Below are 25,599 nucleotides of genomic sequence, written 5' to 3'. Positions count from 1 at the left end.
TCCGCGCCGGGGAGGACGCGGAGGCAGACAGGTGTCATCAGTTCAGGAAAGGCACTGAGATGCTGGATGTGGGTCCAGAGAAGGGCAAGGGAGCTGGGGAAGGGTTTGGAGTTATAAAGGGAGTCTGAGAGAGTTTGGGGTTGAGTGGGTTGCTCAGCCTGGAGAAAAGGAACCTCACGAAGGGAACCTCATCGCTCTCTGCGGCTCCCTGAAAGGAGGGTGGAGCCAGGTGGGGGTCGGCCTCTTCACCCAGGTAATTTAGTGGCAGGACAGGAGGACAAAGCCTCAAGCTATGCCAGGGAATTTCTTCACAGGAAGCGTGACTGGGCGTTGGAATAAGCTGCCCGGGGAGGTGGTGGAGTCACCGTTCCTGGAGGCGCGTAAGGAAAGGCGGGAGGAGGCACTCAGTGCCATGGCCTAGTTGATGCGGTGGTGTTCGGCCAGAGGCTGAACTGTACAGGATACCAGGGTCATTCCCAGCGCCCCCGTCTCCGCCACCCCGCGCCCCCCGGGGCTGAGGGGGAAATAGCGGAGGAGGGGCCGTGTCACGCGCCCCGCACACCCGCGGCGCCCAATAGGGAGCGAGGAGCCGCCCACGTGACGGAGCGCGCGCGAACGGTCAAGAGGGAGGGGGGGTCCCCCCCCACTCAAGGTTCCCGCGCCTCTCCGGCGAGTCACGTGATGCGGCGCTGCTCTGCCTCCCCTGCTCCCCTCCCTCCCTGGTCACGTGCGCTGGCGCCGGCGGCGCGCGCGGCCCCGACGGCCGTGAGGGGCAGCGCGAGCGGCGGCTCCGGGCGGGTCGCGCGGGGGCCGCGCCAGGCGGAGCGGCCGCGGGGAGCCCGCCGGGAGCCCGCCGGGACCTGCCGCGGGCACCGGGTGAGCAGCGCCCGCCCCTCGCCGTCCCGCTAGGGCCCTGCGGGCGGGCACCGCGGCTGCGAGGGGCTGCGAGGGTGGCGGTGCCCGTGCGGAGCGCGGGGACTGGAGAGGGAGGGAGGGAGAGAGAGAGAAAGAGGGTCCTTGTCGCCACAACAGGGCTGGGGTCCCTCACCCGCGCTCTGTCTCGCCGCTAGCCAGTTTCCCCCACAGCCCTCTGGAAAGCTCCTGCTGCATGTCCTTAACACTGTGTGTTCTTACTGATTTTTTTTTTTTTTTTTTTCCCTGGTTCGTGGTGTTTCGGTTTATCCTTCCCTTTTGTCGCCGGCTTCCTGAAGCCTGACTGAGGTACCCGGCTGGTCGGGAAGAAAATATAAAGGGGGGCAGGAAAAATTAAACGCTTTTTGTTTTTCCTCGCCCGGCTTCCTATGAACGTTTCCAGCGTTTGTTCGGCTTTATAACCCGCTTCTTCTAAGTTGAAGGGGTATTTATTTTGTTTTTTTAAAGGAACTTGCAGAGTTCCAATTTAGAAAGTTCTTGTAAATTAACACTAAAGGAATATTTGCCGGTTTTATAAGGAGCCTGCAAGGTGCTGATTTAGAAAGTTCAAGTGACCCGTTTGTGTTGTCCTCTACTGACGGAAGGTAAAATGGGCTTTAATCGTTCTGACAAGGGGTGGGATTAAGAGAAAAGGGTACAAGGCATCATAAATAGAAATGTATTTGGAGCATAAAGTTTTTTAGGAGAAACTTTAGAAGCTGTTCGGTAGACGCATTCATTCTTTAGTGCCTTAATATGAATGTTTCCCCTTGAATGCTTATCTCTCTATGAATGCATCAGATTGAAGGGCAAGCTTTGCTTTGGAAGATGTGTTGTCCTTAGTGAATGGATTTGATAAGTTGCACCAATGGCTCAGCGGAGGAAAAAAAAAGAAAATAAGGCAAAGTGTGGTTGTAATTACAGTTTTGTAATTGAGGTTTGTTATGATGGGTGAATGACTGTCATCCTCATAAGGGTGGTTTCTTGTGGCTAAACCAGTCGTGTTCAGCAGCCTTTACGTGCGTTATGGTGCTTTTTGCTTGCTTATCTCTCTCAGCTGGTTGCTCAAAGCAAGCAGGACTCTGGTAGTCAGCCCTTGGATCATCAGTTCTTTCATCCCCCGTATGACTCATTAAAGACATCTGAGAATAAATTGTGTAGAGGTTTGGAACACGAGAGTTTTGCCATAGAAATTTTGTTTTCTGCAAGGTCCGAGGCAACTAAGTTGAGGCACATGTTTTCAGTGAGTGCAATCTCTTCATTGGTAGGGAGAATGCCTCAGTAAAGTCACTTAGTTCATACATTTACTTAATAACAATTGTATTGTTAATATAATAATAATAGTATATTGTTTCCATGTTCCTTCTCAATGCCGAAATATGAAATCAGAAAAAGCAAACGTAGACTGGGGGAAGGTCGGTGTGATGTGAAGGATTTGATTCTTCCTTGGTTAAGGTGTACTTCAAATTAAAAAGGGATTAAGTGTGCCAGTCAGTCTGTGTTCTTCTAAAGCCAGATATCCTGTGCCAGCTTTTGTGTTCCCACTGCTGTTCATAATTCCCAAAGACAATTAGGAGAAATGAAGGCCTGAGCCTGCAGTTTTTCTGTGCAGGAGTAGGTCTGCCCAGCTGGAATAAACTGCAACATTGGAGCCTGAGGAAAGAGTGAAACAAACAAACGTGCAATTGTGTTCCAACAGCCTTTGCAAATAGGGGGATAATCTTTGAGGAGTTAACTGTAGTTTTTTTGTTGCAAGGACAATTGGTACTGTTTTCCCAGTAGGATGTTGTGTTAGGCTATTGTTCTATCCAGCGTGGATTTATTTAGCTGAACTATAAACTCTGTAGAACGGTATCTAAAATAATTTTAACAAAGCATTTTGTAAACGTTGCCTTTTTTTTTTTTTTAGGCAGGGATTCATGTTTGTCTTTCATGTGCCACTGTGAATCGGCTTGCAGGCTTTTTATTTAGTAAGCAAATTACTGAGGAGATGAATGTGTAGGCAGCAAATTAGCATAGAATTTTTGAGGGGCCTATGGCTCCAAAAGTGTATGGCTTTTTTAACCTGTGAGCAGATGTAGATGTTTTCCTTCTAATGTTGATGCCTACCCCGAGGTCAATTTCTTTTTCATCGCAATATGCGGCCAGTTCAGTTTCCTTTCTTGCCTTTTCTTGCTCATTTTTAGCTTGAAATTCAAGTGAAATTCAAGGAGTGATCTCTGTTTCTGTTCCTGTTTGGATACTGAGGTTGTTGGATAATTTTGGAGATGGCAGAGCCATGAGAGGAGGTGTTGTTGATATAAACTCCCTCTGCTGGTTAATTTTGCAGCAGAAATAAAGCTTTGTGTTGTATAATTGTTTAACTTTGCATCATGCAGCAGAAATTAACAGTTGAGAGGTGGTATGCCGTGTTTCTAAAAGCGACTAGACTTAAGCTCAGGGGTTTTATACTCATAAAGTTTTTAATTGCAACCAGCTTAAAAGCTGTGTGTTGATACATGACAGATACTCCTCAGAGCCACTGCTGCCTTGTTTCACACAGAATCTGAGCAATAGCTTGAGAGCCAATATATTGAGAGAGCTGTTAGCAAGCAGATTAAAATACCTTGACTGCTTGGGGTTCCATCTGGTACATTTGCTCTTTCAAACTTCTCAGCTGAGGTGCAGCCCTTGCACAGTGTGTGATGTAGCAGGGTCCTATCAGTAAAAGTAAATAACCTTAGGTCTGGGACTGACACAGTGCAGGAAGGGTGAGTGAAGGACACTGGGTTTCTCTGTTCTAGTGCATACAGTGCCATGCCTGGAGTTTCCTGGATCACCAACCTTTCATGGCAAGGATTTGCCCTGGGGAAACTTGGCACACACCTGTCCCTGCTAGATGCAGGCAAATATTGTGCAGGGATGAAGCATGAGTGTGGTTGGTGTGAGAAGTCAGTCATGGTATCACAGAGCATCTGCTCATTTGGAAAGTGTGCACTATGTCTTACAGGATGCTAGAATCAATTTGGTTTCAGTTTTAATAACACTGAGTTACTTTACTGACACCTCCATTTGCAGTCCTACATTTAAAAATAGATTCCTCAAATACTTTTTTCTTCACTGTGGATTTTATTTTTCCTTCCTGTGACTGCCAGAACTGTTGTTGGAAAACTAGGAAGTTGGCTGGGCTTGTTAAGGAATCTGTCTCTAGAGAGAAAAATGTGGTGCTTCTACCTAGGTGGAGCATTAGTTTTCTGTGGGAAGTGAAGAATAGGTAGTTAAGTCAGCTTTTTATGCAAAATTACAGTTAAGAAACAGTAGTCGATGTATAAGGCCCAGAACTTTCAGGTTTGTGTGTAATTTCTCTCTCTTAGTCAAAAGGATAAAGGAAAATAGCTGCTGTTGCTGCCATAGAAATGCTGAAAGGTACAATGATGATGGGTCCTACAGCAAATAGCAGAATCTAAGGACAGTAGTTAATATTTCAAGAGGAGGGAAAAGTGTGTCTTTGAGGAGAAACAGTACATATTACATAAAAGGCAAGAGAGGTTTTTTTGTTGTTTGTTTGGTTTTTAAGGATTTTTGTGAACCTTCGTTGGTTGGTAAACCTGGATAGACTTTAGGATTGAGATTTATTAAAGAAACTAACTTGCCAGTGGCAGATGAGTTGTCCTTAAGAACCTTTTGAGGAAAACCCCTGGAATAACTAGCATTGTAGTAACAGTTGAAATGGCTGAAAATATACAGCATTGTTTTGAACAAAGCAATTGTTAACACCTGTTAACAATTGTAAGGGTCTTCACCTGTGGATGGAGTTAATTGCTCCTATCTCCAATTTGGGAAGTCTGGTGTGCTTGAAAGCTTTTATCTATCGATAGGTATTAGTTTGTCTGACAAGATGTCAGGTTGAGCTGTGAGGTGTGGGAAGTACAGCATCACTTGCATAAGTTTTGGAAGTGCTTGGAAAGGTTTTGTCAAGGAGCAGTGATTAACTGAGTCATACAGAGCAGAAAGGAAGTCAAATGGATTAGAGACCTAGTGCACAGGTGAGGAAGGGAGAGAAAAGGCAGCACATGTCACACTTAGTACTTTTAGAGTATAAAAGGTTCTCTGAGTGATGAAAAACTTGTCAATTCGCTGGGACATTCTCTAGCAAAATAACACCTTGTCTTCATGTCTTAACTTCACTGCTTATGTTGAAAATTCTTCAGTGAAAAAAAGTTTTCTTAATATCCAGGTTGACACTTTGTGCTTTGGCAGTTGTATATTATATGAGGCAAGTTAAATAGGTGAAGTCAGAAGGGACACTTCCTTGGTCTGCTCAAAAGAACAAGTAATTACTTCCTTGTTTTAATTGATTGATAGTGTCATACATTAAAAGATTTGCCAAGGCGAGGTAACAAATCTTAGCAGCTAACTAGCCTGTGCTTGTAACTGGACTAGAAATTAAGAAGGCTTAAATGCATTCAAACCTGTTTAGCTGTGTAGAATGTTCTATGCCTGGGCATCAGGTAGACTTAAAAAAAATAGTGTTCTACAATTAAATCTATTATGATTTGTCATCTATTATGATATATTTGCCATCTGGAGATTTCAGGTGTTTTCAAGACCTGCTTCAAATGTGAAATGCAGAGTTAAGTCAGGCTCTTAGTAAGAGCAGTGCCTGTAGAGCAGAGCTGGATTTGTTGGATCAAGGTTATGAAATCTGATAAGGAAGTAACGCTGCCTGGGTTTTGTTTGCGTTAGGGGTTTTTCTGTGGACATAATTCCACAGTTACCTCAGAGTTTCTCAAACTTCATTTTTTTATTATTATGACTACTTTTTTTTTAAACTCCCTTCCTCCAAGAAACATCTGCACTGAATAACAGTTGACTGCTGTTGTTAAATGGCTTTCTGAAGCCAAGTCTTGGTTGTCAGCACAGTTCTGAGAACCAAGCATGAGAAGAAGAGCGGAGAGGGTATCTTGTGTTCTCACTGTTATACATATCTGGTACCCAGGCATCAAGGGGTAGCTTGACTTGAAAGCAAGGCAGTAAAGAGTAGGGGGTTTGGCTGCACTGAAGCAAACAAATGGAAAGGAAAGAAGTGTTGAGAGGATGGCATCTGGGTAGAGACTGCAATTCTTACCCATGGAATGATTCCCTGCCTTTTTGGTTTTTACTGTTTTATGATGATTTATCTTGTCACTGACATTCTGTGGAATACTTCACCCAATGCTCTCCATGTTTCACAAAACTTGCTGATAGCCCTGGGCATGGATCATAGATTGTAAGTGGCAGAGTCCCTTCCGGGTGCGAGTGATGTTATGTGTAGGGTTGAATGCTTCAATAAGCTCTGGATGTTTGTGCTGTCAGCTTTGCTATTGAGCTGCTGCAGTTGTCCTGAGGAAACTGGGAAGAGGGAGCCCTGGAGAAGGATGGTTGTATACATCTGTGTTCACTGGCTAACATCTCTATACCCTGTCATGTTTCCAGCTGTTAATGTGATCCACCTTGTTTCTAAGTAACAGATTATGGCAATTTTACTTAATTGCTGTTCTCTGATATGTTTCACTGCCTAATTGCACAAGCTCATGCTTTCCTGCTTTCACAAATATTTTTTGACCATAACAGCTTTTGATTACACAAGAGATGGCAGATTTGGGTCATGTTCACAACAGCTCCAGCCTCATTTTTATTTGCACGTTTCACATATGTGTTGCTGCTGGACATGAAATGAGTCACACGGACACAGCTCGAGGTGTGCTGAAGGAAGGAGAGAACTTTATTTTTTCTCTCAGTATTTATAGGTTTCTGACCACTGCCAGGGATTGGATAGTCAGGATAACACTTTCCCAACCGCACTGGCCATGAGAGATGTCTATCAGAAGACGTGTATCAGAAAGAATGTATACATGTCTGTGTTTACAGTTACTGTCCTGGGAAAGTCTTTAGAAACTATGTCAACAAGGTCGAAAAACTGAGTTTTCAGGGTGACACATGTATCAACTGCTTGCTTTCATGGCATTTATAACTTGTAAGGCTACAAAAAAAATTCACAAGTGAAAATTTTCTAAATTCAAATTGCAGCTGAAATCCCCTTTGAAAATTCCTTCAGAGTTCCACTCTGCTGGATATTTGCTAGATCACAAATTTTTAATAAGTTTGCATGTTAAAGAGCAGATATTTAGCTATATTGGATATAGTTTACTTAAATACCATGTTAAGCAAAGAATCTGTTTTTCCACTGACTACCTTTTGTTCACCTAAATACATGGAAATACAATTATATATTTCATACAGAATAGAACATTTGCTTTCAGACCTACATGTCTTTCTTCTCCACATAAAGAAATTTACTTTCTTGTCTGTTAATGAAAGCACAAAATACTTTTTTAAATAAGCTTTTTGGTGTTTTTTGTTGCAGCAATGTCCTCTTGCTTGTAGAAGCGTCATGACACAAAGCAGCATCATGGTGGATGTAGGCAAGTGGCCAATATTTACCTTACTGTCCCCCCAAGAAATTGCTTCCATTCGGAAAGCGTGTGTGTTTGGAACGTCGGCCAATGAAGCCATTTACATCACGCACAACGACGAGGTGAGCCTGGCATCGAGCTGGGTGGCTGCTCCTCAATTAGCTATTTTCAGAATGTTTGTAGATTAATAGCTTCTCAAAAGCATTATGCAAAATTTATGTTCTCCAAAACATGGTGGCTATAATGTTTGATTTTTTCTATTTTTTTTTTAAGTTTTGTGTAGGGAGAATATAAATGGACTATTTAGAAAACTTTCACATGGCAGAGGTCAGGATGGATTACATGCACTTTTGAAGACAGGCAGAATTTAAAAGAAGGTGTGGTAGTTTGAAGTTAAGTGCAAACAGGTATGAAGATAGAAAATGAGGTTATGGCTTGCTAAGTAAAAAATACCATGGAAGAGTATCTGTAGATTTTAATGATTCAGAAACTCATTGAGTTAGCATAGTGCTGCTGAATGGAAACAAGCCAGATGTTCTGGGATGCATTAATGGGAAGATTTCTCATAAGACTGGGTAGAGAGGGATTTTTTTTTTTTTTTCCCTTAAGTCCTATCAATAGTGCCTGTAGGATGAGGCTCCCACATTATAGCTCTTTGCATACTTATGCTTTACTTGCTGTTTACAAACTGCTTTTAAAAGAAGGTGGTGTCTTCCACTTCTCACAGTTTCAGACTTTTTGTGGTGCAGTTTGTAAAAATGAAAAGGCTAACTTCCAGAACTGTACAGATCTGAGTAATTCAGACTCATCAATTAACATCCAAAGTGTCCTTGTGCTGACTCTTGAGGTTGTTAATTTCCATGTGGGAAATCTCTGGACCCTGGAGGTCCAAGGTGAAACTCTGTCCCCAGTTAATGAAGACCTGAGTATTGCACATCTGTGCATACCTGAGTATAAAACATTTTAAATGATTATTCTTTTGTTTTTCAGGTATTTGTTTTTGGACTGAATTGCAGTAATTGTTTGGGAACTGGAGATAATCAGAGCACAATAGTACCAAAGAAATTAGAAGCCTTATGTGGAAAGAAGATCTCCAGTCTCAGTTATGGAAGTGGACCCCATGTTGTTCTTTGTACTGAAGGTAGAAAATTAACATTTAGTATAGAAACATAAGTTAGAGTTTTTTAAGTTCCACTTGCATTTAACAGAAATGGATTATGGTGTAATTGTATTAACTTGTTAACTGGCTAATGTACACTAAGAGGTTCTCATTGGTCTTAAGTGGAAGTAAATGGATTTTTATAATCAGTAAAGTTTCCATTTCCATTATGTTGATGTTGTAGGATTTTACTCTGTCACTTATGATGTACTTTGTCTTACCTGTGCAATTCCATGTGTTCCCATAATCTAGAGGATATGTTGTGATATATTATATAAAACAAAGTATATAATTTTCTAGCATACAGATGATTCTTATAATACTTTCACTTTTTGTTGACATCCTTTCAATTTCATGTTGGCATTTGCTAATTTCTTAAAATTCTGTCTTAACCTCCTTGGAATTTTTAGTGGTTTTCATCACAAATATTTTTGCAGATGGTGAAGTGTATGCTTGGGGACATAATGGTTACAGCCAGCTTGGAAATGGCACAACCAATCAGGGCATTACTCCTGTTCAAGTTTGCACAAATCTGTTAATAAAGAAAGTGGTGGAAGTAGCTTGTGGATCTCATCATTCCATGGCACTCTCAATGGATGGGGATGTAAGTTGAAACCTGTTCAAATCTCTTAATCTCCTTGGTGAAGTGAATAGTAGAGGTGACCTTGCAGTTTGAACTTCTCTCTGTTTCTACAGTATAATTACAAACACAACCTTTTCTCCTGCTGCCTCAAACTAGGCTGTTCAGAGCAGACTTGAAAACAACTAAAAAAAAAAAACCAAAACCAAATTACTAAACCCCCCTGCCAAAAAAAAAACCAACCCTAAAACCAAGGGAAATACAACTTTCGTGCCTCTGAGAGGGATGAGACTAGAAAGATGTGCCACTTAGAGGTGAAATAATGGTTTGTGAAGTACAAAATGTAATTTATTTGCTTGCAGTTCTGTTAGTTAGTGGGTGTGTTGAATTTGTATTTCCTGGGTTAGAATTTTGTCTTGTAGAAATGCCTTGCATTTCCACACTGGTACTGCCAAAGAATGTTGCTCTGCACACCTCTGAATACCTTGGTGTGTAGCTAATGAAAGAGCACTTGGTTTATATCCAAGTCTGCTTCATGCTGTTTGCGTGTCTTCAGGCTACATGTCGTGGGAAACACATACAATTAGTTTCCAGTTATGCAGATTTGACCAATGCACAGTGGAAAATCTGGTTTCAACTGTGCACTAACAAAAGAAAAGCTCTAATTTTAAAACCATTTAACAATTAAAAGGGAAACTACAGTTCTTCTCATCTTGAGATGATCTCATCCTGATCTGAGCAGGTCCAGTATGGAATAATAGTGCAACAGGAATACCAAGTATTTTAAGGGTAGGGAAGAGAGATTGGGTTAAGTGGTCTGTGTTTTATCTGAAAGAAGAGCCTACATGTAGGAAAGATTTTGTGCTGTCACGTTTGGCTTGGTTAAACTATAAAACTTGGTGAGCATGCCGGAAGGAGAGGGCATTCAAGCATTACTTACACTAGAGGTGCCAGCTGCTGTGTGGTAGCTGCCTGTGAAGGCCATGCTGCCTCTTGTCATAAATGTGGCATGCTTGAAATCTCAGTGGAAGCAGGGGAATTTCTTTTTGTTGACCGTGGAATTGGTATTTGCAGCTGGCACACCAGTGCGGCTCGTTAATGTACTTTGAATCCATCCCCGGCGTACCTTGCAGTAACTTGGTGTGTTTGTACTCTGAGCCTTTACCATAACTGAGTGCACTAAAAGCAGCAAAAGTGTTAAGCAGCTTTACAGAAAGATTTGGCTGCTAGCCCCCTGGTGTCCTGATATACCTGAGGCCTCAGGGAGACATTGAAGTTGGAAGTATTTGTGGCAATACCTGGCATAATTTGTTGGTATGGTTCAGTGCAGTTTTAATGCAGTGCAAATTTTAAAAAAGTATTAAAATACAAGGAATGCAGACATCCATGCTTCTCTGGCACATCCTTTGGCATTTTGATCTACCTTCTGAGATTCTACCTAAATATTTGCTGTTGTCGAAATTGAAGTATTTTATAAAGCATCTTCAAATATTCAGTAGGAATCAAATATCCAGCAGTTAGAAGTAACAAAAACTGAAGGACTAATTCTTTCTTTTGTTCATTATTATTCATTTTAAATGAATGTAAATGTTGTGTTGGTGATGGGGGGTCTTCTGTTCTTGTATTTGGTGGGTTGGGTTGTTTTTTTTTGATGCTGATGGAAGTGTTAGCTTTTAATGTCTCTTGGTTTGGTGTTGCAGTAAACAAGCAGCTTCTGGCACCAAAGGGATGTGTAGGCTTCTCATGAGGGTACCTGTCAGTGTGATTGTACTGCTAAATATGTCTGTGGAAGGGGTTTCCAAGAAGGCAGACTTTTGAACTGGGTGAAGCACCAGAGAATGAGCCATCAGAAACAGTTTTATGCCAAGCTGTGGGCATGTAGACATGTAATAAAAATTGGAAGCGCTGAAAACACAGACTTGCAGATTTTTTTTATAGCAAACTACTTCCCTGTCTTCCTGACTTTCAGATAAAAGGAACTCTTATTTTTGCTTGTATTAGTACTAGTTTGCCACCAGAAACTTTAAACTGACAGAAATTGTGGGGTTTTTTAATTAATGCTGCTGTGTGAGAGAATTTAACTATTGTGAAACATGGGCTGACAAAACCCTATTCTTTCACAGCTTTTGAAAAATGTAGAAGTATGAGTGTCCAGCAATAACCTGGTTTATGTTCTATGGAGAAAATGACATAGTTCTGAACTGGGGAGTTAGTGTGTCTGGGAAACAAATGATGCTTTGGCTTGCATTCCTTTTCCCAACATCATGAAATTATAAAGACAAAATGCTCTTTGTCTTACAGTTTGACTTGTATTTAATATGGAAATATGTTCCTTTTGTTTCCTGTTTTAGTCAGATGCTCTCATACTGTTGCAATAAGCTGGAAAAAGTGCTATATTCCTATTTGCTAAAGGAGTCCTAATGCTGTTGATCATTTTCATCTGTTGAAAATTAACTTTAAACATTTTAGCTTGTTAAGTAGGATAGTTTACCCTATCTGGTGCTGACTGAAGGAAGATTATCTATTGCTATCATTTCTATTATTAAGCTTTAAACTGTGTGGTTTTGTTTGTTTGTTTTCATGGACAGCTGTATGCTTGGGGCTACAATAACTGTGGTCAAGTTGGATCCGGATCTACAGCCAACCAGCCAACTCCTCGCAGAGTTTCCAACTGCTTGCAGGGTAAAATTGTGGTTGGCATTGCTTGTGGCCAGACCTCCTCCATGGCTGTAGTAAACAATGGTGAGGTAAGTGCTGCTGCTGCATTCCCTCATTCTCTGTTACCTGAATCTACCAAGTTGGTGTCTGAACATGGAGAAATGCTGACAGGAGTGCTCAGGTTAGGGCTGTATTGACAGAGTTATCATGACAACTTCTGTGAGACCACTGCAGGAAAACACTGCAAGTAACTGGAGATGCACTCTTTCAATATTCCTTATTATGGCAAAGACTGTACTGGAACACAATTCTTACCGAGTACACAACTGCAAGAATTTGAACAGTTGTATTAACCATGTTTGTCTTCATGTTGAAATAGATTATCTAACATAAATTATGTGAAATTTTAATTCATTAAATTAGTCTCAATTTGTTTCTTTAAAGCATGCACAATTAAACAGTTAATTTTTCTGCAAGGATACATTGGCTGATCCTGTTTCTTAAACACATTGCTTAATTACCAGCAACAAATCCAAAACATTCTTTTGAACATTGGCCTCCCATTATGCAACTGTTCCATATGACGTAAGTTTATGGTGCTGTCTTGCTTTTAGGTATGAACTGTAACCCAAATTTTACTTCATTTCACCAAACAGAGGGCAGTATCTCCTTGTGAATGGAAGGACTGTAAAGTCCCTGAGGCTGAGATGGGCTTTTGTTGTACTTAGCGTATGTCATGGTGTGTCCACTGTAGTAACAAAACTAAAGAAAGAATTAGATAAACTGGGGACTGCCATTTAAACTGATCAGTTCATCAGAATAACTAATTAAATGTTCTCTTTAAACAAAAAAAGGGAAAGTAATAAGGAGAAAGGATGACATAAAAGTCAGTGTTGATGTTATGGGAGAGAATTTGGTGTAATATAAATTTACTGCAAAATTCCCAGTGTTTCAAATGTGTTTTTTTAGCTTCTTTAAAAGGTAAATGCAGGGCGGAGAAGTTTGAGTGCAGTAAGCTGTTGCAGTTTATTTAATATCTTTCAACCTTCTCTGTATTGCTCTTCAAATAGCACACAATTTTTTAATAATAAGTACTTTCCTTGGCTTGTGCTTGATACGAGGTCTTAAATGCTCCATATTCCTAGTGAAGTGTGGCTTAATTTTGTTTTCCTCGTGTGCTCAGGTTTATGGCTGGGGTTACAATGGCAATGGTCAGCTTGGCCTGGGGAACAACGGGAACCAGCTGACGCCGTGCAGAGTGGCAGCGCTGCACAGCGTCTGTGTGCTCCAGGTATGCCCAACGTGGAAGTGAAAGTGCATTCCTGCTGCTAGCTTCTGCTGGAACCCTCTCTTTGGAATATTATACCTGCTTTGAGATTTCACTAGTTACAATGATCAATTTTTTTTTAGCTAGGATCAATTATGTTTTGCTTTTACAACCTCCAGGCAAGCTGTGAGACACTTGCTTTGGTAAATGCTTGGAAAGATTTAAAGTTAGCTACTGTAGCTAATAGCATATTATGCTGTGGATACAAATTGTATTTTTGTTACAAAGCTGAATGATCAGTGCTACTCAAAGACAAGAAATGAAGGTGAACCAGATGTTTACATTTTTTCTAAGAATTCTAATTAGTCCTTAAGAAGCAAGGGGAAAGAGGAAGGACAAGATGCATGGGGTGGGTTTGGTGGTTTGGTTTAGTTTGGTTTGTTTGGTGTTTGGTTGTGGTTTTCTTTGTTTTTTTTTTCCCTAAGTAGAGAATCAAACTAAAATTTGGGATTTCCTGGGTTTTTGGGAAGGTTCTGTAGAGTTGAATGTGATAAATTGGGTTGAACTGCAGCTCTCCTCATTACAGAGTACTCGAACTGTATGGTATTCAGAATAATCCAGATCTGAAATACTTTCAGAGTATTACAAGATGTGATGAAGAAGGTCAGTGCTCCCCACATGAAAAGAAAGCGTATAGCATCTGGGGAGACTTGTCTAGTGTGCAGTAAATTACTTGGGAGCAGCCAATTTAAATTAATGAAGCTGGGACTTTGCAGTACCTACAGCTGACATACCTTGTGTTAGCTGCAATTACTGAGAAGTAACACAGTGTGGTGCTGAGTGAGGAATGCCTGAGATATTTACTGTGAGCTAGCCGAAGGTAATGTGTGCAATATTTTGTTTCTCATCTGTGTTTGGTTCAGGAGTAACGCTTTATACATTTACTTACAGATTGCCTGTGGCTATGCGCACACTCTAGCACTAACAGATGAGGGCTTGCTCTATGCCTGGGGAGCTAACACTTATGGGCAGCTGGGGACTGGCAATAAAAGTAACCAGCTCAGCCCCGTGCAGATCATGATGGAGAAAGAAAGGTAATCTTGCTGAAGCTGTTTCTGGATTGATAAAGTCTGAGCATGTTTTATGCAGTCTGTAGCCCTGGAAGCATGCATGTGTAGGGCTTGGTGGATTGTTTTTCTGTTGCTAATGTTAAAAATGTGGGAAAGGATGGTAACTTACTGTTTACAATAAGCACTGAGTGCTTTTTGCTGTCTGTAATGGTTGTTGAACACACTTTGCATTTACCTGGTACTGAAAGATAATGAATGAATGTTATGCTATTCTCTATATGGTTCCTTTGCCTAAAACTGGAGTTATGAAATCAATAAGCCAATACATGAACTGATGCCTACATTAAAAAAAAAGAAAAAGTGAGGAGAAAGGAAACCTTTGCAAGAAGTGACATTGTGAGGAAAAACAATTTTTGAAAGGTTGAAAATGGTCCACCATGAAAACAGAATTCAATTTGCAAGGCTGCTTGAGCTAAGGACAGTTAGTGCCCATTTTTATTACTCATACCAGTTAGTAGTTTGTAGTTTTTTAGTTTTCTGGACTCATAAAAGAATGAAATTAACGCTTGTCAATCCTCTTACATCACCCTTTCATCATCCTCATCATCTTTTGCTGTTCCACCTACAAATGTGGACCTTAGTCCTGTTCTCTGGGCCCTTGTGTATACCTACAGATTAATGTACCTTGTCATGGTCTAGAGATCTCTTAATATGCAATTTCCTCTTAACTAAGAAACACTTTTGCTTGGTTTTTCTCCTCCATCTGGGAAAGTCATTCCTATTTTTTATTGTTTCTCCCACTTAGCATTAAATTAAAAGCTTCACAGTACTGAGAATGTTTAAGAGCTTAAAAAATGGGGGGCAGGGAAAGAAGAAAGGAACTGTCACAATAAAAACCAGTGAAGTGGGTCTGGTTTGTCTGTGGAGGAACTGACACTAGCGAAGGATAATGAAATATTCTTTGAAAAAGCAGTGGAAGAAAAGTGTGTGTGTTTGCAGATCAACTTTATTTTGTTAGTGATTTATTTCATGAGTGAACTAAGGAGAACTATTGCATTTAGAGCTGTATGTGAACTCAAGCATGTTATAATGTTAAGGTTAATGTAATATCAAGGTTATAATAAACCTGGCATTATTCAATGGATGGAGGAGGGGGAAAATACCATAGAACATCTGCTTGGTATCTAGTAAGGGAGAGATAAGTCACTTGAACTTACTCATCTTGCTTGACTTGGCTCCCTTGGAAACAGTGCTAAAAGTGGGTGAGCTGTCATTTCTCATGAAGCACATTGCTGGTGCAGCTGATCTTTTAGTTTATGTAATTCTTTTGTCATTTATATTTAATGCTGGCAGCAGTTACTTAGGAGGTTTCATTTGGTGCTGTCTTGAAAAATATTTCACATACTGCTTGTAAGGAATGTTTAGACTTTATTTTAGCTTGGAGGAACAGCTGTGAAGGTCAGCTTCCTGAATTTTGGTGTTAAATGCATGCTTAACATGTTACCCTGTGCATGTACTGTAAGTATGTTTACATGTACCATATGTGTATTACCGTACATGTTCTGCTGGTACAGCTGAAGTGCAGTATAGTCTGTAAAAAAATAAGACTCTGTTCTGCTAAGACAAGAAGGTTTGGAGAAGGAAGTAGCTTAGCTTGATAGCTGTGATAAAAAGTAAGTTGTCCCTAAAATAAATACTCTGATGTGTCTTGTAAAGATGTTGCATAGAGGTTCATAAGTTGATAGTAGTGTAAAACAACCAATCAGTTTTCTGCCGGAAATTGATACATGTACTGAAGGTGATGTAGGTTCTTTGAGTTTCATCTTGAAATAATTTTTGCACTTAAAATATGAGCATTGTATAAAACTTTATTTTTTTCCCCTAAAAATCTAACTCTTCATGGGTATTGTTTTGTAAAGGAGCACACATTTCTGTGTGTGTATTCTTAGATTGCTTGGAAAGATATTTGTTTGTCCTGGTTGATGTGTTTCTGGCACAAAAGCATGAAATTCTCTGATGTGTTTTTACCACAGAGAAAAAAACAGGAAAGCATAGCTTTTATTTTGAACATGGGAACCTCCGTGTTTAGCTTATCACAGAAACTCTGGTAGTGTCTTCGTGGGGTTTTAATTGGAATTGTGTTTCTTAGTTCTTGCAGTGTTTCAGATAAGAATCTAGGGATTGCCTGAGCAGTGGGAGAACAGGATAGGTAAGTGAGCATCATCAGCTCCAGTATTTTGAAAAGCTGTGAGGTGGGCGAAAGGACAATGTAGACTTTATTTAAAAACAACCATAGCTCTTAAAGGATTCATTCCCCTCAAATGAAGCACTGTGTTTATGTTGAATTTCAGTGTTGAGGGAAGTAAGCTTAACAGCAAAATAAGAAGTGTGAAGTACAGGCAGTGGGTCAGAACTCTATCAGCCTTCAAAATCAAATTAAAAGGAGGTAGAAGAAATTTCTTTTCGAGAATAAGTTTCTGATGTGTGTTGGTTTTAAGGGGGAAAAACAAACTTGTTTTTTCTTCATCCCTTTTTCCATGGTTATGAAAAAATAGGAGAAAAGTCAATTTAAAAGAATTACATAGTTAAAGCAATATCTGGTTACAATAAAATCTACAAGCAATCTGAAAATATTGTGGGATTTGTTAATAGCTGTTCAAGCAGTATCACATTTCTGCAGGACAAAAACCTGAGTACAGGGATGTTGCTGTATTGTTTGATTGGCTGTTATTTTGGTGAGGCCTTTGGAAAGTCCCTGGATTCCGTACCTTCTGAGTGCCTTACTACGTTTCTTGTGCCTGCAGGGTAGTGGAGATCGCTGCCTGCCACTCTGCGCACACGTCGGCGGCCAAGACCCAGAGTGGCCAGGTGTACATGTGGGGCCAGTGCCGGGGGCAGTCCGTGACCTTCCCCCACCTCACCCACTTTGCCTGCACTGACGATGTGTTCGCCTGCTTCGCCACCCCTGCTGTCATGTGGCGCCTGCTCTCCGTAGGTGAGCTCCAGCTCCCACAGTCCCTGTGTCCGTTAGTGACTGGTACAGCATTCTGCTTCCCTGGCAGGCTCCTGTTCCAAGGAGGGAAGCTTGGCAACTCAGCAGCTACTTGTTTTCAACTTCTAAAGAAAAGAGTCTATTTCAGCAGCTGGGGATCCAGGGTAGGGTTAATAAGGTTGCTTGCCACTCTACATCCAAAGAAAACCCTGTTGTACCATTGCACCATGAATATTGCATATTTCTTCCATTTGTGTTGTTTGAACTCCGGCTCAGGTCCAGGAAGGAATCCTGAGTCATTTAACAAAACTTTGGGGGTTTTTTCCCCTCTTAAAACTATTCCTGCTTGAAAAACTACTTTTGAGGCTTGTTTTTTTGGTATCTAACAACTTTTGATTTTAAGTGTCATCCATAGCTTTCCCCTCATTAGCATTTGCCCTTCTAGGAGCGAATCTCTTCCCTATGTTTTCTTGTTTTGAAGGTAACAGAGTTCCAGGTTTTCATTTCATGAGATGATTTGTCTCAAGTCTGTTTAGCTTGACTTTCCTCAAGGACGGACAGGCTTGTAAATAATAGTCCCTGTGAAACAAGACTGATATAATTGCTTTTTCTGTTGGAATTCTCTTCTTATACTACTTTGAAGTACTCTGTGGGATGCCGTTTCTGTGTCCCACAAATAAGATCAAGCCTTTTTTTCTTGATTTTCTTTGATCCGCATGCTGTTAATTCTTATTTGACCCCAAATAGGATATAAAGGGCTTAGATTGCACTTCCTGGAAAACATGAAGGTGTTTTCATGTTAAAAAAAAAAGGATGTTTCATCTTACCCTGCTGCCTCAATTCTCAAGATCTCTTAGGACGTCTAATCCATTTTCATATTGACAACAGCCCCTAATTTTGTTATTCCCTGTATGGAATTGTTTTTGGGAGCAATGGACCACATCCTAAGTAACCTCTCTCCAGTTAAGTCTCTCAGACTTTACTGTTGCATTTGGCTTGTCCTAACCCAGTTTCTCTGTGTTAACTTCTTGTTTAGCACATTTCCACATTTGTAGAGGTCCAGGTAACAACATCTCACCTGTAGGGGAGAACTGAGTAGAATTACTAAAGAGAGAGAAGATTAACTTTGAGCAGTCTGCTCCTGAGTCAATCTAAGTCTGCTTTTATCCCATTTGTCACTTTCTCCATTCTCTAATCCTCTGCAATATGTGCTGGTCTTGCTCCCTCTTGCCTCAACCACTTGTGGAGGTCTTATGGTTGTCCAGTCTGTTGCCTTTTGCTAATAGTGAAAGCTGTTTAAATGATATCTCTCCTAGTTTCAAGTTCTGGTTTTTATGAGGTATTCCCAGACTGAGTATAGCCAGGTGTCTGACCCCTATTACCTGCACTTTAATTCCTCTTAGCCTTTGGGGATTCTTCCTCACTTATTCTGGCAATCTTACTGAATATTTAAATCAAAAGAATTAATTCTGTGGGTGTTTTTAAATCTCCATTTTCCAAATGCATGTTTTCCTTTCCCCACCTGTTTTAATCACATAGGAGTAAACCCTTCTTTTTTTTTTTTATGTTTTTTGTTTGTTTGGGGTTTTTGTGGTGTTTTGTTTTCTTAGGGAGAGCTAACTCTGTGTAAAGGGCATTGTTCTACTTACAGTTATGATGTCTCTGCCAAAAAATGAATCAGCCAGTCAGGATAGACTGTGGTGAAGTATAAATCCACAGCCTTTTTGCAGGACTCAAAGTATTTGGAGTGAAAGTTGATCAGCATAGCTTAAGCTAAGCTCATGACCTAGCAAAAAAAAAAAAAATCACATGAGCAAATGGAGAGGGATTGGAGGATGGGTTAGTTAGGCCAGAGGAGATGCAGTTTCTGTGGGTGATTTGTGTAAGTCAGAGGGAATGCAAGGTCTTCTGTGGCACAGGTGTGACTTGTCAGTTCTGAGTAGTTTGTTCCAGCAGTATTTCTTTTTAAATACAAAATAATTTAGTGTCCCTAATGGTGAAGAGTGGTGTGCGGATTGTATATGGATGAACACTGTACAGCCCTGTGGGACACAGGAGACGGATTGCATTCCATTTTGTAGAAAACCATTTGTTTTCTTTTCCATGCTTCACTTCTTAGAAGCCATGTGCTTGGAAGCACACTTGTAAGATGCATCAAAATGATTGATTAAATTAGGTTTTCTGAAACTTCAGAGGCCTTGCTTTACCAAAAGCCTTGGACAGCTTGTGCTGCAATTCCTTTGTGATTTCTAGAGACACAGAGTGGGACTTCTGTGGGACCAGTGCCATAGGCCTCAATAGAGAGAAATGTGGTATCTCTGCTTTAATCCACTTCCAAATCTGCTGAGATTGTGTCCTTGGTTGTACCTTCAGCAGCACTGCTGCTGGATTTTGTGTTGTTATAACTGACTCAAACTCAGTCACTGGTGTCAGTGACAGCTCATGTTAATGAGCCCTGGCAAAGACCTCATCAGCCTGCAGGCTGTATCCAGTCTGCCAGCACAGAAAGGTGACCATGTGGTGACCTGTTTTCTTTTTAGGCCCAGCCCCACACCATGTCAGTGTGGCTGGAGTGCTGCAGGCCACATGCCCAGTGAGTTCAGGGGTGTTGCAGACTCCCATTAGCAGCACAGTGCGGGTGAGGGGGCAGAGCTGAACTGAGCCAGCACAGGCACTGAGCTGCCTGGAGGCTGGGAATCTCATGGGTAGTGCCCACATGGAGACAGTTCTCCAGGTACTTCCCTTAGTGCTGTGCTACCTCTGCAATGGGATGGCATGGGTGCTGCTGACCACTGCTGTAGCTGTTGTGGAGCAGCCCTTCCCAACAGGAAATGCTATTGGATTAATTAATCCTTCCCATTTTGCTGCTTAATGCAATGGATCCCTGACACAGATCTGTTTTCCTTGATACACTCTTAGCTGAGTTGCTAGCTTTAGTTAGTGATGTGTGTGTTCCATTTAAGATGCTTTTAACATCTTGTTTTGTTTGTTTTGAAATTGTTTCTGTAGAGCATGAAGACTTTTTAACAGTAGCAGAGTCTCTGAAGAAGGAGTTTGACAGCCCAGAAACCTCAGACCTGAAGTTCCGTGTGGATGGAAAGTACATCCATGTCCACAAAGCTGTTCTAAAAATCAGGTAGTTGTCATGTTTCACAGCTCTTACTTGTAGAGAACAAACTTTTAGGGATATCTTCAAAGGGGCTAAAAAAAGTAAGAGGGAAGGAGGGACCCCTAAACTTCTAGTAGGTAGCATCCACATATCCATAATAGCTTTGAATGAAGTGATTGTAAAAGGGGTGGTCCACACTCATTTTTCACTGAGCCTGTTTTTCCTGGGTTAATAAATTCTGTTAAGTTGGTCTGATTGAAATGTATACACAGATGTTTCTGTAGCATGGACACAATAAGAGTTTTATTTAAATGCATAATGAAGTCTACAGTGTTAGGAACCAAAACGTGGACTGCTGGCCCTGATGGGGCACGGTAAAATATGGCAGGGTGCGCATGGCAGGGTGCCCCAAATGTGTGTTTCAGGGGGACTGTAAGGTAACATTTGTGTATAATAGCGTTCCAGATGATGTCCCTATCTCCTAGGTGTGAACATTTCAGAACCATGTTCCAGTCATACTGGAATGAGGATATGAAGGAGGTGATAGAAATAGACCAGTTTTCCTACCCTGTGTATCGTGCCTTTCTCGAGTACTTGTACACGGACAGCGTTGACCTCCCGCCTGAAGATGCAATAGGTACTGCTGATGGGCCAATTGTGTCAGAAAGCAGCATCCAGAAAAACTGGGGCAGGGCATGCAGAATAAGTGACTAAATACAGGCTTCTAGTCTAGCCTATAACGCATTTTGTTGGTGATTAATTAAACTGTATTTAAAATGCTGTTGTAGCGAACTCAACTACAGCAAAAATGGTGCGTATTTAGAAATAAACTATGAGCAGTTTAGTCAAGCTTGGGAGAAAAACTACTTCTCTGGGTGAAAATACTTGCATATTTTACTGAATTGAGTCAATTACTGTTTGGCATACTATCAAAGAATCTCAATAGCTCTAATGGGGAGGAAACTTGGACAGCAGAGCAATTACAGCAAGCTGTAATTCAAGCCCGTATCTTGATAATAGTAGTTTTTAACTTGTGTTGAGGTGCTTGCCACTAGGTATACAAGTCAGTAGGACAGCTTTCATATTTACAGAGATTAGCAGGAGTGCAGAATGAGGTAATAAAAAGCCTTTCTTTGCCTGTAATTTGCATTTTCTGCATAGTAACCTACTTGGAAAAAGCACATTATAGAGATACAGAGTTTTGCAGGAGCAGAAACTGATACTGGAAGAGCAGAGATCCTGTTACAACTGACTGATATGATGGTGTTTTCATTGCAGGGCTTTTGGATTTGGCTACTTCATACTGTGAGAACAGACTGAAAAAACTGTGTCAGCACATTATCAAGAGAGGAATTACTGTGGAAAATGCATTTTCATTGCTCTCTGCTGCTGTCAGATATGATGCAGAGGTAAACTTCTAAAGCTCAATCTCTTAAATGGGTGGCTGCTTCCTGATTTAACCTATGGAGAAAAGCAGCTGTTTACATTTTCCTATAAGCTCTCTCTTACTTTCATTTAATACTATTTGCCATTTTCAGAATTTGAGAATTTTGGACTTGCATCTCATGGCAAATACAGTTTTTTTATCTCATTTTTTAAATTTTTGGTTTTCCCCATTAACCAGTACTGGGAAAGTGAGCTAGTACACAGATATTTCTCAGGATGGAAATACTAACTCTGAAACGAGGGGGGGTTTAAATAGAAAGTAAAAGAAGTAACATAATGAAAAGCAGGCTTTTAAACCTTAAGCTGCTTATTTGTAAGACGGTGTGTTGTGTGTCATGACATGGTGGTAGGTTGGGGATTGAGTGCATTTGGGATTTTTTTTTTTTTTGGTTGGTGGGGTGGAGATTTTTTTGGTTTTTTTGTTTTGTTAGGTACAAATACACTTCCAGTTTTCAGAGTATGCTAATGAAGTGTTCATGGGCCTTATAAACAGTGAAGACAGCAACAGTGTGTGAGAAGGGGAGTGAAACCTCCTCACTGTAGAATGTCTGACTCCACTACTAGATCCCTAACATGCTGCTTTAGGAACTAATCAGGAAGTATTCCTGGGCTTGCTTTGGCTGCTTGTGTTCAGTAGTATCTGTGCATTGTGTTGGCTACTTTGCAATAGGTTGGTTTTGAACTTGCTACTTATGCTTAAAAAGCAGTTTTTTGGTACTCAGTAAATCAACTTATTGCTTTTTCTTGTCCTTAATTTCCAGCAGCTGGCATGCAGGTTGCCCTAACTTATTTCAGAACCTTGAAATGTGTTGCTTGTTTGATAGATCTTACCGAAAGGCTGTGTTAGTGTCTGTAGTGGCTTCTGATCTACTGTGAATAGTGATGTCTTTGATAGAAGTTCATCAAAAATAGGAAGATTCCCACAGTTTAGCCTCCAAAGATAGTTTGCAGGATGGGTCTTTGGTGTGTGATTGATTCTGCTTTTAGGGACTGTAAGAAATCCCGTTACTCTGCCTCACCCAAACCTCTCTAGCTAAGTGAAGTTAGAACCATGGGCTTCAATGCAGGTTCCAGGAGAGAATGGGTGATGTCGAGGGGTTGGGCTTTAAGGGTTTACATGCTGCAATGCTGGCAGGGGGCTTGGAATTGCTTGGCTGATGTAGTTCATTCAGGGGGGTGTGGTCTGGAAGACAACACTTAAAACAAGCTGCTTCACTAATTTAAAATACCTCCATGACATAAAACTCCTGCAGTTTCTTTTGCTGACTGACTGAAGTGGCAAAAATTAGGTCAGGGCTAGCTTCTCATTGTAGCTTTTAAAAATAATCCTTGGCTGTACCTTGTGCCTTTATTCACCTAAGTCTATATTGAGTAGTTTGCTGGGAGCTCATCCATCTGCAAATGAAACTCAGCCTTTGTTTTTATACAGAACTTTAGGTTTTCCAGAGTTACTTACTAATACTACAAAAATTCTGTTTATTGTACGCTTCTGTTGCATTGACTTGGAATTTGAATTTTTTAATAAAGCAGTGCAAAATATTGTAATGTGTATGATGTAATTTTCTTTAAAATGCTAGTTAATTCTGTTATTTAAAAAAACAAACAAACAACCGTCAGTGTTCAGTTCTAATAAGCTTGTCTTTTTTTATTGCACAGATGCCACACAAGTCAAGATCTGCAGCTTCAGAATGCCTGGTTTTAGGCCAGGATATATTTTTATATTGTTGTTGTGTCAAGAACTATCACTGGCACATACAGTTGCTCTAGTTTCAGTATTGACCTTAAGAGAAAACATGAATATTATTCAGTCTTTCATACCTCATGGGGCTTAGAGAGCTCTGCAAGTTTGTTATGCCTGCCTGCAGGGCCCAGTCTGCTGAGCAGCCAAGGAAGGATGTGTTTTCATGTACAGAGTCCAACAAACATCTAATAAAGAAATGAGAATAGTGTGGGGAGTTGCCCTTTTGTCAGGACTGCGACATCCTCCTTAAAGCAGCTTAGATCTGCACCACAGAGTAGATTTCCTCCTCAAAGGAGGACTTGGAAATAATCTGAGTGGGAAGTGTTCTGTGGGGAACCTTACACTGACCAGGACTGTGCCTTGTGCTCTTTAAGGCATCCTCTCTGTCTGACATCACCTGGGTGCAATGGTGGTTGTGAGGCTTCTCTGATGATTACATGGAAGGCACTTCCAAGTAAACTCAAGTATCTGGAGCCAGATATTTCTGCAAGAATTGCTGTGCTGCACTGTGCTCCAGTACTGCATTTGAATCACATTTGGAAGACCTGTGAAGTACTTTGTAGCATGAGTCTGTTTCTAATGCACAGAAAGACCTTCTGCCTAATCTTTGCTGTACGAGCTATCCAGTAAGGATACACGTGTAGAGCTGGGGACATGGAACTTCAAGGCTCTAGCTAAGCCCTTCAACAAGCAGGAAGGAAGTCAAGCAACCTTACAAATAGATTTGTTTATATTGTGAAATGAAAGAGCTGAATTTTCTTTTTCCAGTGTCTTGCTTATACATCATTACCCCAAGATCTCCTATTTATATTGGAGTTTCAAAGTTGTTAGAGAATGCAGATGAAACTCTTCAAGTGTGAGAACTTAAAATATATATTGCTCAGAACAGCTGTTTTTTGTGACTGCTGCTATATAGTGAGAAACAAATGTTGGTTACTCCCCCCAATAACTGCATTTACATAGTGACATTCAGGGGTAAATAATTATTTTCTGTTGCATTTACATAGTGACGGTTGAGGGGGAAACACTGAGAACCACTGGTTGTGTTTGTCTAATTTGCTGCAAAAATAAAACATAAACAGGCATTTCAGCCTCCATGACATTTTCTGTGATTGAAAGCAAAGATGATAAATTTTTTTTTTTTTTCTTCCTCTTTAGGACTTAGAGGAATTCTGCTTTAAGTTTTGTGTCAATCATTTGACGGAAGTGACACAAACTACAGCATTTTGGCAAATGGATGGTCCCCTGCTAAAGGAATTCATTGCTAAAGCCAGTAAATGTGGAGCCTTTAAGAACTGAAAAAATGAGGCCGTAAGTCAAGGTGTTTGGAGGGTTCTTTTTCCAGCTACAATGTAACTGTGTGGGTCCAGGCAAGTGTTAGGCGGTCTCTTCCACCACAGGACCGAAAACAAACGTTTTCAGTGCTCAAGAGTGAACTGTTGTAAAAATGTCAAGCAAAATACTCACTTGCGTTTAGCAAACCCAGATGGTGGAACCAGCTCAAGGTTTCAGGCGGAGACAAAATGCTGCAGTGTGCAAAGGCTTCTGGTTGGTGTTCTGGACTTGCCTTTCCAGCCTAGGAAATCTCTGTTGTAGCACCGCCTGCTCATATTTCCAGTTTACTGTTTGGGGTTCGAAAATAGTCTGACCTGAGCCACTGAATGATGTCACTTAAATCATTAACTCTCTGGGATTATAGAGAAGCAAATGGCATGGTTATCTCTTCCTGCATTTGCATGATTGTGAATGAATTTGCCATTTGCTGTGTGTAATTAACCAAGTGTATCCAGTGCTTCAAGTGTGCAAAAATTATGTATCCTCAAGGCCTAAGCAAGTGACTTTGAAGAAAGGAGCTACTAGGAAAACTAATTTGAAGTAAATCTCTATATTTGGGTGTATTTTAATATAAGTTGTAATGTGTACTTTGTGTAATCTGTTCAAGCAATATTTATAATGCTTAATGAAAATAATTCCACTCTTCAGTGACTTCAGATGATGTTGGTTCCCTTGGAGGGGGAAGGGAAAGCAGAGCGGGGTTTTGCTTTTAATTATTGTCTAAATTTAAACTACATGTAATAAAATACACTTTTTTGTACCTTTTCACTAGAAAACTTTGGATTTTGTAGAACATTGCAAGCTTTTTGTGTTACATACAGCATCTAAGTTGCTTCGTTTAAAAAACCTCATCAAAACAACAAAGGAAAACCCAAACAAACACCAAATAAAACCAA

At 40.7% G+C, this 25,599-nt stretch overlaps 1 protein-coding gene across 1 annotated transcript; it reads left to right on the top strand.

Moving 5' to 3' along the window:
* The first annotated feature begins 743 nt into the window (after positions 1-743).
* Positions 744-25,471, top strand: RCBTB1 (RCC1 and BTB domain containing protein 1). The gene is made up of 12 exons (XM_058829914.1): positions 744-876; positions 7,298-7,468; positions 8,337-8,487; positions 8,943-9,109; positions 11,674-11,832; positions 12,927-13,034; positions 13,962-14,104; positions 16,885-17,075; positions 20,082-20,208; positions 20,667-20,818; positions 21,460-21,590; positions 24,527-25,471. Exons 2-12 carry the CDS (start codon positions 7,325-7,327, stop codon positions 24,665-24,667), a joined length of 1,614 nt encoding a protein of 537 aa, XP_058685897.1. The 5' UTR covers positions 744-876; positions 7,298-7,324; the 3' UTR covers positions 24,668-25,471.
* The last annotated feature ends 128 nt before the right edge of the window (positions 25,472-25,599 follow it).

The sequence above is a fragment of the Poecile atricapillus genome, chromosome 1 (genome assembly GCF_030490865.1).
Source record: "Poecile atricapillus isolate bPoeAtr1 chromosome 1, bPoeAtr1.hap1, whole genome shotgun sequence".
Classification (NCBI taxonomy): domain Eukaryota; kingdom Metazoa; phylum Chordata; class Aves; order Passeriformes; family Paridae; genus Poecile; species Poecile atricapillus.
The sequence above is the reverse complement of the archived record's forward strand: the minus strand, read 5'-3'. Positions and strand labels throughout refer to the sequence as shown.

Coding starts and splice junctions, on each gene's coding strand:
- RCBTB1 (XM_058829914.1), top strand. CDS start 7,325: ATGACACAAAGCAGCATCATGGTGGATGTAGGCAAGTGGCCAATATTT. Junction 8,488..8,942: donor TGTTGTTCTTTGTACTGAAG/GTAGAAAATTAA, acceptor ATATTTTTGCAG/ATGGTGAAGTGTATGCTTGG. Junction 9,110..11,673: donor CACTCTCAATGGATGGGGAT/GTAAGTTGAAAC, acceptor TTTCATGGACAG/CTGTATGCTTGGGGCTACAA.